Below are 18,532 nucleotides of genomic sequence, written 5' to 3'. Positions count from 1 at the left end.
CCTAGCATTGATACACAATAGAACAAAAACCCTTAGGGTAGATTTGACTCTTTCAGTAAATTGAAGGAAAGAATAGAGTGGCAGGGAGGTGTGTGTGTGCGTGTGTGTGTGTGTGTGTGTGTGTGTGTGTGTGTGTTGACCTTTCCCAGCTCTCGTCCATAGACAGGAAGTACTCCTCCATGTTGAGGCAGGGAGGTGTGTGTGTGTGTGTGTGTTGACCTTTCCCACCTCTCGTCCATAGACAGGGAGTACTCCTCCATGTTGCGACAGGGAGGTGAGTGTGTGTGTGTGTGTGTGTGTGTGTGTGTGTGTGTGTGTGTATATGTGTGTATATGTGTGTGTGTGTGTATATGTGTGTGTAGACATGTCACACCTCTCGTTCATAGACAGGGAGTACTCCTCCATGTTGTGGCAGGGAGGTGTGTGTGTGTGTGTGTTGACCTTTCCCACCTCTCGTCCATAGACAGGGAGTACTTCTCCATGTTGTGGCAGGGAGGTGTGTGTGTGTGTGTGTGTGTGTGTGTGTGTGTAGACATGTCCCACCTCTCGTCCATAGACAGGGAGTACTCCTCCATGTTGTGGCAGGGAGGTGTGTGTGTGTGTGTGTGTGTGTGTGTGTAGACATGTCCCACCTCTCGTTCATAGACAGGGAGTACTCCTCCATGTTGTGGCAGGGAGGTGTGTGTGTGTGTGTGTGTGTAGACATGTCCCACCTCTCGTTCATAGACAGGGAGTACTCCTCCATGTTGTGGCAGGGAGGTGTGTGTGTGTGTGTGTGTGTGTGTGTGTGTGTGTGTGTGTGTGTGTGTGTGTGTGTGTGTGTGTGTGTGTATAGACATGTCCCACCTCTCGTTCATAGACAGGGAGTACTCCTCCATGTTGTGGCAGGGAGGTGTGTGTGTGTGTGTGTGTGTGTGTGTGTGTGTGTGTGTGTGTGTGTGTGTGTGTGTGTGTGTGTGTGTGTGTGTGTGTGTGTAGACATGTCCCACCTCTCGTTCATAGACAGGGAGTACTCCTCCATGTTGTGGCAGGGAGGTGTGTGTGTGTGTGTGTGTGTGTGTGTGTGTGTAGACATGTCCCACCTCTCGTTCATAGACAGGGAGTACTCCTCCATGTTGCGGCAGGGAGGTGTGTGTGTGTGTGTGTGTGTAGACATGTCCCACCTCTCGTTCATAGACAGGGAGTACTCCTCCATGTTGCGGCAGGGAGGTGTGTGTGTGTGTGTGTGTGTAGACATGTCCCACCTCTCGTTCATAGACAGGGAGTACTCCTCCATGTTGCGGCAGGGAGGTGGGTTAGCAGGGGGAGGAGGCAGAAGGTCAGCCCAGTTCATTGCACTTTGTTTGGGTAGTTTGGGGGTGCGCACTCCCTTCTTTTGACCTTGACTCCCTGCATGAACAAAGAACTCCTTCAGTCAGAAACATGTAGAAACACATCCCCACTCTCACATCCTCCTCTGTCTCTCAACCAACTACATTATTGATGCTCGTTAAATCAACAAAGAAATGAATAAATCAACAGCAGATCAAAATGTAGGAACAAACAGGGCTAATTTCAGTGAAAGGTTGACACGGATAAAAAAATATATAATTTTATACATGAGAGCATGTCGGCTAGTAGCATCCCCTCTCATTGTGGACACCACGAAAACGCACCACGTACATTACCCCTCAATTTGTAATTCATGCCAGTCATGCCATCAAAAATGCAGTCATTTTTCAACTGTAATGTTCCCCATTGCCAAGAGAAAATAGAAAATGTGAAAGAAATTACAAAACATCTGAAGCCAATTAACTGCAGCCAATAAGAATGAGAAGCCAATGAGCTGTGAGCTCAGCGAGCACAGAGGGCTGCTCTTTAACGAGCTGAACTTCATATACAATATCAGAATGAATCCTGGGCGTTATGGAGGCAGTGTTGCATGCCCTCTGGAATGTGTGTCATTAGTCCTTGTCCAGAAACAAACACTGCATATCTGATGACATTATCCTCCTCTTTGCAGGAATGAAGGGGACGGTAATTCATGTTTGTTTAATTAATGTTTTGTCTGAGCAACAGGAACAGTCCAACTAGTCTAACTAGGTTTTTCATTTTCTGTTAGAAGCACATGGGATTGAAAAAACTGACTGGAAACTGACGAAGACCGGAAAGAGACAGGAAAAAGAAAGAGACTGGAAACACACACAGACTGGAAACGGACACAGACTGGAAACACACACAGACTGGAAACGGACACAGACTGGAAACGGACACAGACTGGAAACGGACACAGACTGGAAACACACACAGACTGGAAACAAACACAGACTGGAAACGGACACAGACTGGAAACGGACACAGACTGGAAACGGACAGACTGGAAACGGACACAGACTGGAAACGGACACAGACTGGAAACGGATACAGACTGGAAATGGACACAGACTGGAAACTGACTGGAAACGGACACAGACTGGAAACGGACACAGACTGGAAACTGACTGGACTGGAAACACACACAGACTGACTGGAAACTGACTGGAAACACACACAGACTGGAAACTGACTGGAAACACATACAGACTGGAAACAGAAACACATACAGACTGGAAACAGACTGGAAACTGACTGAAAACAGACTGGAAACAGACTGGAAACACTGGAAACAGACTGGAAACACACACAGACTGGAAACTGACTGGAAACACACACAGACTGGAAACTGACTGGAAACACACACAGACTGGAAACTGACTGACTGAAACACACACAGACTGGAAACTGACTGGAAACACACACAGACTGGAAACAGACTGGAAACACATACAGACTGGAAACAGACTGAAACTGGACTGGAAACACATACAGACTGGAAACAGACTGGAAACACACACAGACTGGAAACTGACTGGAAACTGACTGGAAACACACACAGACTGGAAACTGACTGGAAACACATACAGACTGGAAACTGACTGGAAACACACACAGACTGGAAACTGAAACTGGAAACACACACAGACTGGAAACAGACTGGAAACACATACAGACTGGAAACAGACTGGAAACACATACAGACTGGAAACAGACTGGAAACACACACAGACTGGAAACTGACTGGAAACACACACAGACTGGAAACTGACTGGAAACACAAACATACTGGAAACTGACTGGAAACACATACAGACTGGAAACAGACTGGAAACACATACAGACTGGAAACTGACTGGAAACACATACAGACTGGAAACTGACTGGAAACACATACAGACTGGAAACTGACTGGAAACACACACAGACTGGAAACAGACTGGAAACACATACAGACTGGAAACAGACTGGAAACACACACAGACTGGAAACTGACTGGAAACACATACAGACTGGAAACTGACTGGAAACACACACAGACTGAAAACTGATGCCTGGGATGTTTTCCCTCCACTGAAGGCATTTTAATTTCTCTTCAAGATACTGACATGGAAATGAATCAAAATAACAATTTTAAAGCATTACATTATTAGTCCCACTACAATGTATTGCTTTTGAGGAAAATAAGGATGGGAAACAACAACAAACATGATTCACTAAACATCCACGCAGTAAAACACCAGCCATATGGCTGTGTATACTGAATACCCCCCACCCCCGTTCCCCACTCTCTCACCGGAGGTGCTGCTGCTGCCATGGTCAGAGCTGTTGTGGGAGCCCACGGTGTGGGCCTCGTGGGCCTGGTTATAGGGGATGGTGGTAGCCATGGGACTGTCCCCTCCTCTGTAGTGGTCTGGTAAGGGAGAGGAGGAGGATGGTAAGCATGAGGAAGGTGGGCAGTATACACTATATTACCGCATTAGAAAAGCATGGAAATGAAGGACAGAGGGGGACATTATGATATAAAAAGATCCATAGAGACTGTTTGAGTTTAACTGACTAATGATCACAGTTAGGCTAACATAAGAGCTAACAATCTAGCAACACATCTAAATGATGATCTGAACCAGCAATGTGTTAAAATGTGTGTCATACACCTCTAATAAGTTGAAATGTAAGTTGAAACTGTCTCAATAAACAGTCTGGTGGATGCTGTCTTCCTAAGAGTGCTGAGAGAGAATACATGCCATTTCTGTTCCATACAAGAGACCATGACGAAACTGAAAACGGTGTCACTAAAGTAGCAGCTATTTTCTGCAGGTAAGAAGAAGGTGGCGACAGTTTAGTTCAGTCCCTGTCAGTTCCAACAGAAATGGTTATCTCTCCTTCAGATACCTGACACATGGAGAAAATCCTTACAGCTGTAGCTATGAGACTTGACCAATGAAGACCAACCCAGACAGTAAAGACAGAAACTCAGGCCTGACCCAGAATGTAGTGCAGAGATTTGAAATGAACCCAGAGAGGAAAGAGGAGTTAGGAAAATGCATAGTAGACAATGAGAGGGAGACTGATGATGCTCTCTATTCATATGACTGAATGGGGGCAGCAGGGAAGACAGTGAAAAAAGGAACATTCTTCAGCATGGTGGGCCCATCCACAGGGAAGACAGGAAATAAAGAAGGGAAGAAAGAAAGATGGAAGACGGCTATGGTTTGACCTCCTAACCTCCACTGATTCCCACCACACACTCACCCTTGTTCAGCTTGTTCTGCTCCATGATGTTATATTGGTGGAGCTGTGAGGTCATTTCCTGTTGCTTCTGCCCCTGAACAGGGTTGGGTTTCCAGCCGTGTTTCTCGTTTGTCTCCGCTCCCCCTCCCCCTCCCCCTCCTACCCCTCTGTCTGTGTTGATGTTGTTTCCCAGGATAGAAGACTGAATGAGCTGTGTGGTGGCGTACGGGGTGGGCTGTCCCCCTGGTCCACCCGGCCCAACGAAGCGTCCGTCCTTCAGGTTGGGGCTGTTGAAGGTCTTCATCTCGTTGATCTTGTTGGAGAGATCCACGTCTCCGTACACTCCTCCCTCAGGCACCATCAGGTTGGTCTGCTTGCTCTCCATCTGGTTGTTATAGTTGGCGATGCAGTCGGCTGGATAACATGGGGAGCGGGTGGAGGGTGAAAGGTTTAGTCAAAGACCGGACTAGCTCCTATAGCTAGGTTCAGAAGAAGAGGTTTGCCAAGTGCATGAATGGCACAAATGGCATTGTATTCAGTTGTATTCACTGGCATCATACTCCGGAAAAAAATAAGCTGAAAAGATTAACATTTCAGAATGACACAGAAATAAATCAGCCCGAGTCATTTGTACCTTTCAACAGATCACTGTGCCCTCAGTCTAGACAGGTGTATATATTTCAGTGCAAACTACAGTTCATTATGTACGTCAACTATCCCCATCTGGTTCAGGTGAGTGGAGCTGTATTATACTTCCACTGTCTGCTCTCTCTGTCTTTCTGTCTCGATAATGTCTTTGTCTCATCCACAGCGTGTTTGTCATGTCTATTCTCCCTGTCAGAAGCCAGGCGAGGAGGCTTTGCTCATTGAGAAGGACAGTGGAACATGTCTGTATCAGAAGGTTGGAAGGAAGCATGCAGCAAAGAGCAGAGCTCCACTGACAGATCCAATTTTCTCTGGCTCATAAAATATTAAAATCCTCCAGCAGATCTGAGAGATAGCCTTGCGGTAAATATCGAGGACGGCTACAGGTAGAACAACCGAGCGCACGTGAACCTTACATTTCCAAGAACCGAGGGTTATCTGAGGCACTTCAGAGGTAGATGTGTAGAAAGGGCCCCTATGTGTTAGATAAAGGGACATTAACTCGTATCCCTCGGCTCTGTCACCCAGCCGCTGATCCTGTTAACTTCTTAAGGTATAGGGGGCAGCATTTTCACTTTTGGATAAATAGCCTGCCCAATTTCAACTTCCTGCTACTCATGCCTAGAATATAAGATATGCATGTTAGTAGTGGATTTGGATAGGAAACACTCGGACATTTCTAAAACTGTTTGAATCATGTCTGTGAGTATAACAGAACTTATGTAGCAGGCAAAACCCCGAGGACTAACCGTTCAGAATTGTTTTTTTTTAGGTCTCTGTCTGTCCAGTGAGGTCTCATTGGGAAACAATATTTCTTAGGAACTTGTTTTCAGTTCCTACCGCTTCCACTGGATGTCATCAGTATTTGGAATTTGGTTGAGGTTATTCCTTTGTGCAATGAAGAAGTAGGCCATCTAGGAACTGCGTAACACTGTTGAGAGTTGCGCAAGACTTGAAAAGTAGCTTGGTTTGTTGTCTTCCTGTATTGAACACAGATAGACCTGTCTTCAATTTGATCGATTATTAAGGTTTAAAAATACCTAAAGTTGGATTACAAAAGTAGTTTGAAATGTTTTGCCAAAGTTTACAGGCAACTTTTGAAATATTTTGTAGTGACGTTGCGCAATTTGGAAGCTGTTTTTTTTTGGATCAAAAGCGCCAAATAAATGGACATTTTGGATATATATGGATGGAATTAATCAGAGTGCCAAAAAAAGAAGCTTGTCAAAGGTAAGGCATGTTTTATAGTGTATTTTATTTCTGCGTTTTGTGTTGCGCCTGCAGGGTTGAAATATTCTACCCTCTTTGTTTACTGTTGTGCTATCATCAGATAATAGCTTTTTATGCTTTCACCGAAAAGCCTTTTTAAAATCTGACATGTTGGCTGGATTCAAAACGAGTGTAGCTTTAATTTAGTATCTAACATGTGTAATTTAATGAAAGTTAGATTTTTATATAATTTTATTTGAATTTGCCGCGCTGCATTTTCCCTGGCTTTTGGCCAAATGGGACGCAAGCGTCCCCTATAACATAAGAAGTTAAACCTTCACAGGGTTTAGGTTGGCCACACAAAGCAGCCAGCACCAGGCATGCTCCTAAATGTCTTGAACATGCAGTGAGTGAGTAGTGCTTTTAGCATTTCATCCCTTCTCAAACAAACTCCCAGATTGTCATCAGAACCAATGTTAGGGAAAAGTTAAACACACCATGGAATGAAAAGTCGGATTAGGTTTTCTTGGGTTGACTGTGATGGGTAACTTTAGAAGATGTATTTTATGGGTACAGTGTTTCTTTGTCCTTGAGTCATTTGCCTAACCCAGGGGAAGCACAGCACTTAGAACTGCAGAACATCTGCTACACTAGGATTGTGTGTCAGCCTGTTTGGGGAGATGGTCGAGGCCAACAATGTAAATGAGTCAATGAGTGGGTAGGAGACGGTACACTACTGTACTATCTGTCAGACGCTACAGCTGGAGAGACGCCTGCCGCGTGTCCAAACGATTGTTCAAACGACTACTGTATACTCACATCGCTTTTTACTTTAGTTCAACTTCTAAGCCTCCTGTATCTCAAAGGGAGGTTCAGGGCTGGGGTCCATGTTTTGTAGTTAAGACCTACCTATGTGTGTATAACCTCAAATCCTTTGTCCCCACCCTGCACCACGAGACATACTTCTCCCTCCTCTAGCAGCTGTTGACCCTCTTTCTCTGTAGAGTGTGAGTACTTATAGCGCTCTTTTGTGTGTGTGTGTGTGTGTGTGTGTGTGTGTGTGTGTGTGTGTGTGTGTGTGTGTGTGTGTGTGTGTGTGTGTGTGTGTGTGTGTGTGTGTGTGTGTGTGTGTGTGTGTGCGTGCGTGCGTGTGTGTGTGTGTGTGCGTGCGTGTGTGTGTGTCCCTTTGACTTCAGAGCCAAACTCAATCCCTATTGTTTATAGAAAGTACTGCTGACTGAGAGGCCACCTGGAGGTGTACCATAACCCTCCCTCCCTCCGTTACTGTCCATCTCTTCTGCTCTCTTTACTTTCCTCCCAACTCCCTCATTCTTTCTCTTTCTCTGTCCAATTTACTTCCCCTCTACTTTCTCTCTCCATTTATCTCTGTGTATGCTACATCATCTCATCATTCTTTTTCCTCCTTCGTTCCCTTTCTATCTATGCACTCTTCCAGGTACCTCTCTCTCTCCATCTCTACATCCGGTGTTGGCTGCAGTCTGCAGTCTGCTCTGATCTCTGCCACTGCTCCACATTTCTTAAATAACTGAGCACTTAGTGGAAATGACATTGCAGGCTATAACAACAGTATGGAATTTGGCAGAGCAATTAGATTTGCAGCAGAGTAAACCCATAAGGCTCATCCAGCGTGCTCCTTTTATTTCCTGCCTAAAACCGCCCCGCTTTAACCTGAAATAAATCAAACACACATACTTCTACTCCTAAGCCTCCCTTAAGGTTTTTTGTTATAGAGACCTCGCGAGGAGAGAGGTAAGAGAGAGAAGTCTCAAGGGAGCTAACCCAGATTTGGGATTTCACTTCACTTCTCTCTGTTTTCTACCGACTAGGTCCGCTCGTTTTTATGATTCTTATCCATGCTTTGCTTTGAGTGCAGGGTGTCACATGTACCCCAAAATTCTGAGGGGGCACAAAGTACGTGAGAATGGCTGGGTGTTGGTCCAGAGGGGGACTAGAATTTTGCATTTTTCAAACACCTGAAACAGCTTTTTCCTGCAACCATAATCGTTATGCTTATTGCTATGAAGAAATGTATGTATATTTTTCTGCATATCTAAGCATACCGCTTGAGCTGTCTGTATCCTCCTGACTGGTAGTTCTTTAAAACAATTATATATATATATATATATATATATATGCTTCTCTGCATCGCTGCTAAAATCTTGAAAGGAATGTGAGTCTTATTCAGTACATTTAGTAATTGCTTGCTTATCTAAAGTCTACCAAACTGATTCTTCTTGGTAGCGGGTTATGAGATTCGGAATCTATCTGGGCTAAAGCCAACTTCATAAAATTGCTAAGTGGCTAGTAGCATTACACAGAACAAACTAAAACAAAACATAAATATATATATATATATTTAACAGGACAAATCTGAGGGGGCATGTGCCCATTTACCCCTATGGATAACTGTTTTAGTCCAGTTTATGTTTGGGTGTGTTGTTCCAGTGCGTAGCGTACTCACCTGGGCGGCTGTATGTAGCCAGGTTGCTGTCACTGTTGCCCTGTCCTGCAGTGCAGCAGTTCATGCTACAGTCGTTGTGATTGGAGCAGGAGTTGGGCCAGGTATCAGCCAACCAGGGCTGGGTAGCAGACTCCCCAATGTTCAGCAAACCTGGCCTGGAAGGATGGAGTACAAAACAGCCAACGCTGACTAACAATGGAAAATGCTGCACCACTATAGCACAGCAAGAATTCATATTGATATGACTAACAAGAACATGTAATGAATGGGGTTTTAGGCAGATCGATGGGGATTCACTCATTTCCAGGCTGGTATACTGAAATTATCCCTATAGTTAGGTTGTTGTTTTACAGAAATGATCTCTCCCTCTCCTTCCTGCTCCCTGCTCCATTGGCCTTGCATTAGAGGAAAGCTCAGATAAATAGATGATGTGCTCTTGACTTGTCCATGGCCGATGACACTGTTTCACTGACTCACTCACTCACTGAACCACCAACGCTCCCCCAAACCACCAACACTCACTGAACCACCAACACTGCCCCAAACCACCAACACTCACTGAACCACCAACACTCCCGCAAACCACCAACACTCACTGAACTACCAACGCTCCACCAAACCACCAACACTCCCGCAAACCACCAACACTCACTGAACTACCAACACTCACTGAACCACCAACACTGCCCCAAACCACCAACACTCACTGAGCCACCAACGCTCCCCCAAACCACCAACACTCATTGAACCACCAACAGTCACTGAACCACCAACGCTCCCCCAAACCACCAACACTCACTGAGCCACCAAACGCTCCCCAAACCACCAACACTCATTGAACCACCAACAGTCACTGAACCACCAACACTCGCTGAACTACCAACACTCACTGAGCCACCAACACTGCCCCAAACCACCAACACTCATTGAACCACCAACAGTCACTGAACCACCAACACTCACTGAACCACCAACACTCACTGAACCACCAACACTGCCCCAAACCACCAACACTCACTGAGCCACCAATGCTCCCCCAAACCACCAACACTCACTGAGCCACCAACGCTCCCCCAAACCACCAACACTCATTGAACCACCAACAGTTACTGAACCACCAACACTCACTGAACCACCAACACTCACTGAACCACCAACACTCCCCCAAACCACCAACACTCACTGAGCCACCAACACTGCCCCAAACCACCAACACTCACTGAGCCACCAACGCTCCCCCAAACCACCAACACTCATTGAACCACCAACAGTTACTGAACCACCAACACTCACTGAACCACCAACACTCACTGAACCACCAACACTCATTGAACAACCAACACTCATTGAACCACCAACACTCATTGAACCACCAACGCTCCACCAAACCACCAACATTGAAAGTACTAAACAGAACTGAGATGAAAGGAGGTGACGGGCATCTCAACTTACCCACAAAGTGCTTCAGAACAGAAGAGGAGTGCAGTAGGATATCCATCTCCTGTCCAGGTTTCTATCTCCTTTACACCATCTGAACAGACTACCATCTCTCTGCTGTCTGAACAGAATAGCAGCTCTCTACTGTCTGAACAGAATAGCAGCTCTCTACTGTCTGAACAGAATAGCAGCTCTCTACTGTCTGAACACACTACCATCTCTCTGCTGTCTGAACAGAATAGCAGCTCTCTACTGTCTGAACAGAAAAGCAGCTCTCTACTGTCTGAACAGAATAGCAGCTCTCTACTGTCTGAACAGACTACCGGCTCTCTGCTGTCTGAACAGAATAGCAGCTCTCTACTGTCTGAACAGAATAGCAGCTCTCTGCTGTCTGAACAGAATAGCAGCTCTCTGCTTGTCCAAACTTCCACATCGTAAACCCAGGGCTGACATGTTAGATTTGAAGCAGCCAGACTAAATAGCCTTATAATTAAATGTGGCGATCTACTAGGGCCCAAAGGCTATACTACCACTACTTAACAAACGGCGTGTTTTAACTGGTAATTCTCTCCCATCACTACCACTATTTAACAAACGGTGTGTTTTAACTGGTAATTCTCCCCCATCACTACCACTACTTAACAAACGGTGTGTTTTAACTGGTAATTCTCTCCCATCACTACCACTACTTAACAAACGGTTTTAACTGGTAATTCTCTCCCATCACTACCACTACTTAACAAACGGTGTGTTTTAACTGGTAATTCTCCCCCATCACTACCACTACTTAACAAACGGTGTGTTTTAACTGGTAATTCTCTCCCATCACTACCACTACTTAACAAACGGTTTTAACTGGTAATTCTCTCCCAACACTACCACTACTTAACAAACGGCTTTAACTGGTAATTCTCTCCCAACACTACCACTACTTAACAAACGGTTTTAACTGGTAATTCTCTCCCACCACTATCACTACTTAACAAACGGTTTTAACTGGTAATTCTCTCCCACCACTACCACTACTTAACAAACGGTTTTAACTGGTAATTCTCTCCCACCACTACCACTACTTAACAAACGGTTTTAACTGGTAATTCTCTCCCATCACTACCACTACTTAACAAACGGTTTTAACTGGTAATTCTCTCCCACCACTACCACTACTTAACAAACGGTTTTAACTGGTAATTCTCTCCCACCACTACCACTACTTAACAAACGGTTTTAACTGGTAATTCTCTCCCACCACTACCACTACTTAACAAACGATGTGTTTTAACTGGTAATTCTCTCCCACCACTACCACTACTTAACAAACGGTGTGTTTTAACTGGTAATTCTCTCCCACCACTACCACTACTTAACAAACGGTGTGTTTTAACTGGTAATTCTCTCCCACCACTACCACTACTTAACAAACGGTGTGTTTTAACTGGTAATTCTCTCCCATCACTACCACTACTTAACAAACGGTTTTAACTGGTAATTCTCTCCCACCACTACCACTACTTAACAAACGGTGTGTTTTAACTGGTAATTCTCTCCCATCACTACCACTACTTAACAAACGGTTTTAACTGGTAATTCTCTCCCACCACTACCACTACTTAACAAACGGCTTTAACTGGTAATTCTCTCCCACCACTACCACTACTTAACAAACGGTGTGTTTTAACTGGTAATTCTCTCCCATCACTACCACTACTTAACAAACGGTGTGTTTTAACTGGTAATTCTCTCCCAACACTACCACTACTTAACAAACGGTTTTAACTGGTAATTCTCTCCCATCACTACCACTACTTAACAAACGGTGTGCTTTAACTGGTAATTCTCTCCCATCACTACCACTACTTAACAAACGGTGTGCTTTAACTGGTAATTCTCTCCCATCACTACCACTACTTAACAAACGGTGTTCTTTAACTGGTAATTCTCTCCCATCACTACCACTACTTAACAAACGGTGTGTTTTAACTGGTAATTCTCTCCCAACACTACCACTACTTAACAAACGGTTTTAACTGGTAATTCTATCCCACCACTACCACTACTTAACAAACGGTGTGTTTTAACTGGTAATTCTCTCCCACCACTACCACTACTTAACAAACGGCTTTAACTGGTAATTCTCTCCCACCACTACCACTACTTAATTAACAAACGGTTTTAACTGGTAATTCTATCCCACCACTACCACCACTTAACAAACGGTGTGTTTTAACTGGTAATTCTCTCCCACCACTACCACTACTTAACAAACGGTGTGTTTTAACTGGTAATTCTCTCCCATCACTACCACTACTTAACAAACGGTGTGTTTTAACTGGTAATTCTCTCCCATCACTACCACTACTTAACAAACGGTGTGTTTTAACTGGTAATTCTCTCCCATCACTACCACTACTTAACAAACGGTGTGCTTTAACTGGTAATTCTCTCCCATCACTACCACTACTTAACAAACGGTGTGTTTTAACTGGTAATTCTCTCCCAACACTACCACTACTTAACAAACGGCTTTAACTGGTAATTCTCTCCCATCACTACCACTACTTAACAAACGGTGTGTTTAACTGGTAATTCTCCCAACACTACCACTACTTAACAAACGGTGTGCTTTTAACTGGTAATTTTAACTGGTACTTAACAAACGGCTTCTCTCCCATCACTACCACTACTTAACAAACGGTTTTAACTGGTAATTCTCTCCCATCACTACCACTACTTAACAAACGGTGTGCTTTAACTGGTAATTCTCTCCCAACACTACCACTACTTAACAAACGGTGTGCTTTAACTGGTAATTCTCTCCCAACACTACCACTACTTAACAAACGGTGCTTTAACTGGTAATTCTCTCCCATCACTACCACTACTTAACAAACGGTTTTAACTGGTAATTCTCTCCCAACACTACCACTACTTAACAAACGGTGTGTTTTAACTGGTAATTCTCTCCCAACACTACCACTACTTAACAAACGGTGTTTTTAACTGGTAATTCTCTCCCATCACTACCACTACTTAACAAACGGTGTGTTTAACTGGTAATTCTCTCCCACCACTACCACTACTTAACAAACGGTTTTTTCTCCCAACTGGTAAACAAACGGTTCTTTAACTCCCATCACTACCACTACTTAACAAACGGTGTGCTTTTAACTGGTAATTCTCTCCCAACACTACCACTACTTAACAAACGGTGTGTTTTAACTGGTAATTCTCTCCCAACACTACCACTACTTAACAAACGGTGTGCTTTAACTGGTAATTCTCTCCCAACACTACCACTACTTAACAAACGGTGTGCTTTAACTGGTAATTCTCTCCCAACACTACCACTACTTAACAAACGGTGTGCTTTAACTGGTAATTCTCTCCCATCACTACCACTACTTAACAAACGGTGTGTTTTAACTGGTAATTCTCTCCCAACACTACCACTACTTAACAAACGGTTTTAACTGGTAATTCTCTCCCACCACTACCACTACTTAACAAACGGCTTTAACTGGTAATTCTCTCCCACCACTACCACTACTTAACAAACGGCTTTAACTGGTAATTCTCTCCCATCACTACCACTACTTAACAAACGGTGTGCTTTAACTGGTAATTCTCTCCCACCACTACCACTACTTAACAAACGGTGTGCTTTAACTGGTAATTCTCTCCCATCACTACCACTACTTAACAAACGGTGTGCTTTAACTGGTAATTCTCTCCCAACACTACCACTACTTAACAAACGGTGTGTTTTAACTGGTAATTCTCTCCCAACACTACCACTACTTAACAAACAGTGTGTTTTAACTGGTAATTCTCTCCCAACACTACCACTACTTAACAAACGGTTTTAACTGGTAATTCTCTCCCATCTCTACCACTACTTAACAAACGGTGTGCTTTAACTGGTAATTCTCTCCCATCACTACCACTACTTAACAAACGGTGTGCTTTAACTGGTAATTCTCTCCCAACACTACCACTACTTAACAAACGGTGTGCTTTAACTGGTAATTCTCTCCCACCACTACCACTACTTAACAAACGGCTTTAACTGGTAATTCTCTCCCACCACTACCACTACTTAACAAACGGCTTTAACTGGTAATTCTCTCCCATCACTACCACTACTTAACAAACGGTGTGCTTTAACTGGTAATTCTCTCCCACCACTACCACTACTTAACAAACGGTGTGCTTTAACTGGTAATTCTCTCCCATCACTACCACTACTTAACAAACGGTGTGCTTTAACTGGTAATTCTCTCCCAACACTACCACTACTTAACAAACGGTTTTAACTGGTAATTCTCTCCCAACACTACCACTACTTAACAAACGGTGTGTTTTAACTGGTAATTCTCTCCCAACACTACCACTACTTAACAAACGGCTTTAACTGGTAATTCTCTCCCATCACTACCACTACTTAACAAACGGTGTTTAACTGGTAATTCTCTCCCATCACTACCACTACTTAACAAACGGTTTAACTGGTAATTCTCTCCCACCACTACCACTACTTAACAAACGGTTTGTTTTCTCCCAACTACCACTACTTAACAAACGGTAATTCTCTCCCATCACTACCACTACTTAACAAACGGTGTGCTTTAACTGGTAATTCTCTCCCACCACTACCACTACTTAACAAACGGTGTGCTTTAACTGGTAATTCTCTCCCATCACTACCACTACTTAACAAACGGTGTGCTTTAACTGGTAATTCTCTCCCATCACTACCACTACTTAACAAACGGCTTTAACTGGTAATTCTCTCCCAACACTACCACTACTTAACAAACGGTGTGTTTTAACTGGTAATTCTCTCCCAACACTACCACTACTTAACAAACGGTGTGTTTTAACTGGTAATTCTCTCCCAACACTACCACTACTTAACAAACGGTTTTAACTGGTAATTCTCTCCCATCACTACCACTACTTAACAAACGGTGTGCTTTAACTGGTAATTCTCTCCCATCACTACCACTACTTAACAAACGGTGTGCTTTAACTGGTAATTCTCTCCCAACACTACCACTACTTAACAAACGGTGTGCTTTAACTGGTAATTCTCTCCCAACACTACCACTACTTAACAAACGGCTTTAACTGGTAATTCTCTCCCAACACTACCACTACTTAACAAACGGTGTGCTTTAACTGGTAATTCTCTCCCAACACTACCACTACTTAACAAACGGTGTGCTTTAACTGATAATTCTCTCCCAACACTACCACTACTTAACAAACGGCTTTAACTGGTAATTCTCTCCCATCACTACCACTACTTAACAAACGGCTTTAACTGGTAATTCTCTCCCACCACTACCACTACTTAACAAACGGCTTTAACTGGTAATTCTCTCCCAACACTACCACTGAAACAATCCAACCTGGCAGATATTCACATTGTATTGAGTTTTCTTTTTCGTGTCCTTTTCAAATGACTTATTCAGTGTTTCCAGTCATTCATTTTGAGTAATGAACACATTAATACAATCTCCAAATGGCTCCTCAATCACCTGAGTGGTTCAGTGGAGATAGAGAATGGTGATTGTCTTTGAGCAGAGCTCCCATATCCAGGTTGTAGAACTGACTCAATCACATAACACGGTAATAACAAGACCATATAGACAGACACATAACGGCTATGGAACAACAGCCAACCATATAGATACTTTGAGCACAAAGGGAGGACAATACCAAAACACTGCTTACTTCAAACAAGTCTGTAGATACATTAGCATTAATGTGTGTTCTAGATGAGTGAGGAGACTCTAACATCAGTATCTGAATGTATGAGTGTCTCAGTATGGGTGACTAGCAGGTAGTCTGGAAAACAACACATAGGCTACTGGTCTCTGTCACACCCTCTTCTGTGTCACTCCTCCCATCTCGTTCCATAGGGCCATCCATTCAAAAGAGTAGGGTGTGTGCATACACAACTATCGCCATCTCTGAGTTTGTTAAATTAAATGCTATGGCACGGCCTTGTGGCCAGACATGGTGCTCTTCTCTGTGGGATGCAGAGGATGGGGGTTTGGGCAGATGAGATAATCCTTTGTTCCTCTCCTCCCTTCCACTCTCCTCTCCTCCCTTTCCTTTTCCTCCCATCACCTCCCTTCCCCTCCTCTGCCGGGGCTGTAAGCATTAGGAAGTTAAAGCCCTCCCCCTAGTGTCCTTCAGAGGAAGGTACAATTCACTCCCACACACGTAAAACCACCCAGGTACCTGCTCCTCCGCAAATGAAAAGTACATCTGTCTCTTGGAATACGGTATTATGATCCATATGTTAAATTATATTATTTCATGTTTCATATTCATACAGAGGAGACAAACACAGACGAACAAAACACTCTCTCTCACAGTAGACATGTAGACAACACTCTCTCTCACAGTAGACATGTAGACAACACTCCCTCTCACAGTAGACATATAGACAACACTCCCTCTCACAGTAGACATGTAAGCAACACTCCCTCTCATAAGAGACATGTAGACAACACTCCCTCTCATAAGAGACATGTAGACAACACTCCCTCTCATAAGAGACATGTAGACAACACTCCCTCTCATAAGAGACATGTAGACAACACTCCCTCTCATAAGAGACATGTAGACAACACTCCCTCTCATAAGAGACATGTAGACAACACTCCCTCTCATAAGAGACATGTAGACAACACTCCCTCTCATAAGAGACATGTAGACAAACTCCCTCTCATAGTAGACATGTAGACAACACTCCCTCTCATAGTAGACATGTAGACAACACTCCCTCTCATAAGAGACATGTAGACTACACTCCCTCTCATAGTAGACATGTAGACAACACTCCCTCTCATGGTAGACATGTAGACAATACTCCCTCTCATAAGAGACATGTAGACAACACTCCCTCTCATAGTAGACATGTAGACTACACTCCCTCTCATAGTAGACATGTAGACAACACTCCCTCTCATGGTAGACATGTAGACAATACTCCCTCTCATAAGAGACATGTAGACAACACTCCCTCTCACAGTAGACATGTAGACAACACTCCCTCTCATAGTAGACATGTAGACAACACTCCCTCTCAAAGGAGACATGTAGACAACAATCCCTCTCATAGTAGACATGTAGACAACACTCCCTCTCATAAGAGACATGTAGACAACACTCCCTCTCATATTAAACATGTAGACAACACTCCCTCTCATAGAAGACATGTAGACAACACTCCCTCTCACAGTAGACATGTAGACAACACTCCCTCTCATAGTAGACATGTAGACAACACTCCCTCTCACAGTAGACATGTAGACAACACTCCCTCTCATAGTAGACATGAAGACAACACTCCCTCTCATAGTAGACATGTAGACAACACTCCCTCTCATAGTAGACATGTAGACAACACTCATTCTCACAGTAGACATGTAGACAACACTCCCTCTCATAGTAGACATGTAGACAACACTCCCTCTCATAGTAGACATGTAGACAACACTCCCTCTCATAGTAGACATGTAGACAACACTCCCTCTCATAGTAGACATGTAGACAACACTCCCTCTCATATGAGACATGTAGACAACACTCCCTCTCATAGTAGACATGTAGACAACACTCCCTCTCATAGTAGACATGTAGACAATACTCCCTCTCATAAGAGACATGTAGACAACACTCCCTCTCATATTAAACATGTAGACAACACTCCCTCTCATAGTAGACATGCAGACAACACTCCCTCTCACAGTAGACATGTAGACAACACTCCCTCTCATAGTAGACATGTAGACAACACTCCCTCTCACAGTAGACATGTAGACAACACTCCCTCTCATAGTAGACATGAAGACAACACTCCCTCTCATAGTAGACATGTAGACTACACTCCCTCTCATAGTAGACATGTAGACAACACTCCCTCTCATAGTAGACATGTAGACAATACTCCCTCTCATAAGAGACATGTAGACAACACTCCCTCTCATAAGAGACATGTAGACAATACTCCCTCTCACAGTAGACATGTAGACAACACTCCCTCTCATAAGAAACATGTAGACAACACTCCCTCTCATAGGAGACATGTAGACAACAATCCCTCTCATAGTAGACATGTAGACAACACTCCCTCTCATAAGAGACATGTAGACAACA

At 43.8% G+C, this 18,532-nt stretch overlaps 1 protein-coding gene across 1 annotated transcript in view; it reads right to left on the bottom strand.

Moving 5' to 3' along the window:
- robo1 (roundabout, axon guidance receptor, homolog 1 (Drosophila)) overlaps positions 1-18,532 on the bottom strand; it is a 423,568-nt gene that overhangs the window by 21,230 nt on the left and 383,806 nt on the right. The window contains exons 21-24 of the mRNA XM_042296381.1: positions 8,924-9,078; positions 4,609-5,001; positions 3,650-3,766; positions 1,245-1,389 (exon numbers count right to left, since the gene is read on the bottom strand). Coding sequence (XP_042152315.1) covers positions 1,245-1,389; positions 3,650-3,766; positions 4,609-5,001; positions 8,924-9,078 — 810 coding nt within the window. The remainder of the gene's footprint in view (positions 1-1,244; positions 1,390-3,649; positions 3,767-4,608; positions 5,002-8,923; positions 9,079-18,532) is intronic.

This window comes from Oncorhynchus tshawytscha, linkage group LG13 (genome assembly GCF_018296145.1).
Source record: "Oncorhynchus tshawytscha isolate Ot180627B linkage group LG13, Otsh_v2.0, whole genome shotgun sequence".
Classification (NCBI taxonomy): domain Eukaryota; kingdom Metazoa; phylum Chordata; class Actinopteri; order Salmoniformes; family Salmonidae; genus Oncorhynchus; species Oncorhynchus tshawytscha.
This window is presented reverse-complemented; position numbering and strand designations above follow the sequence as displayed.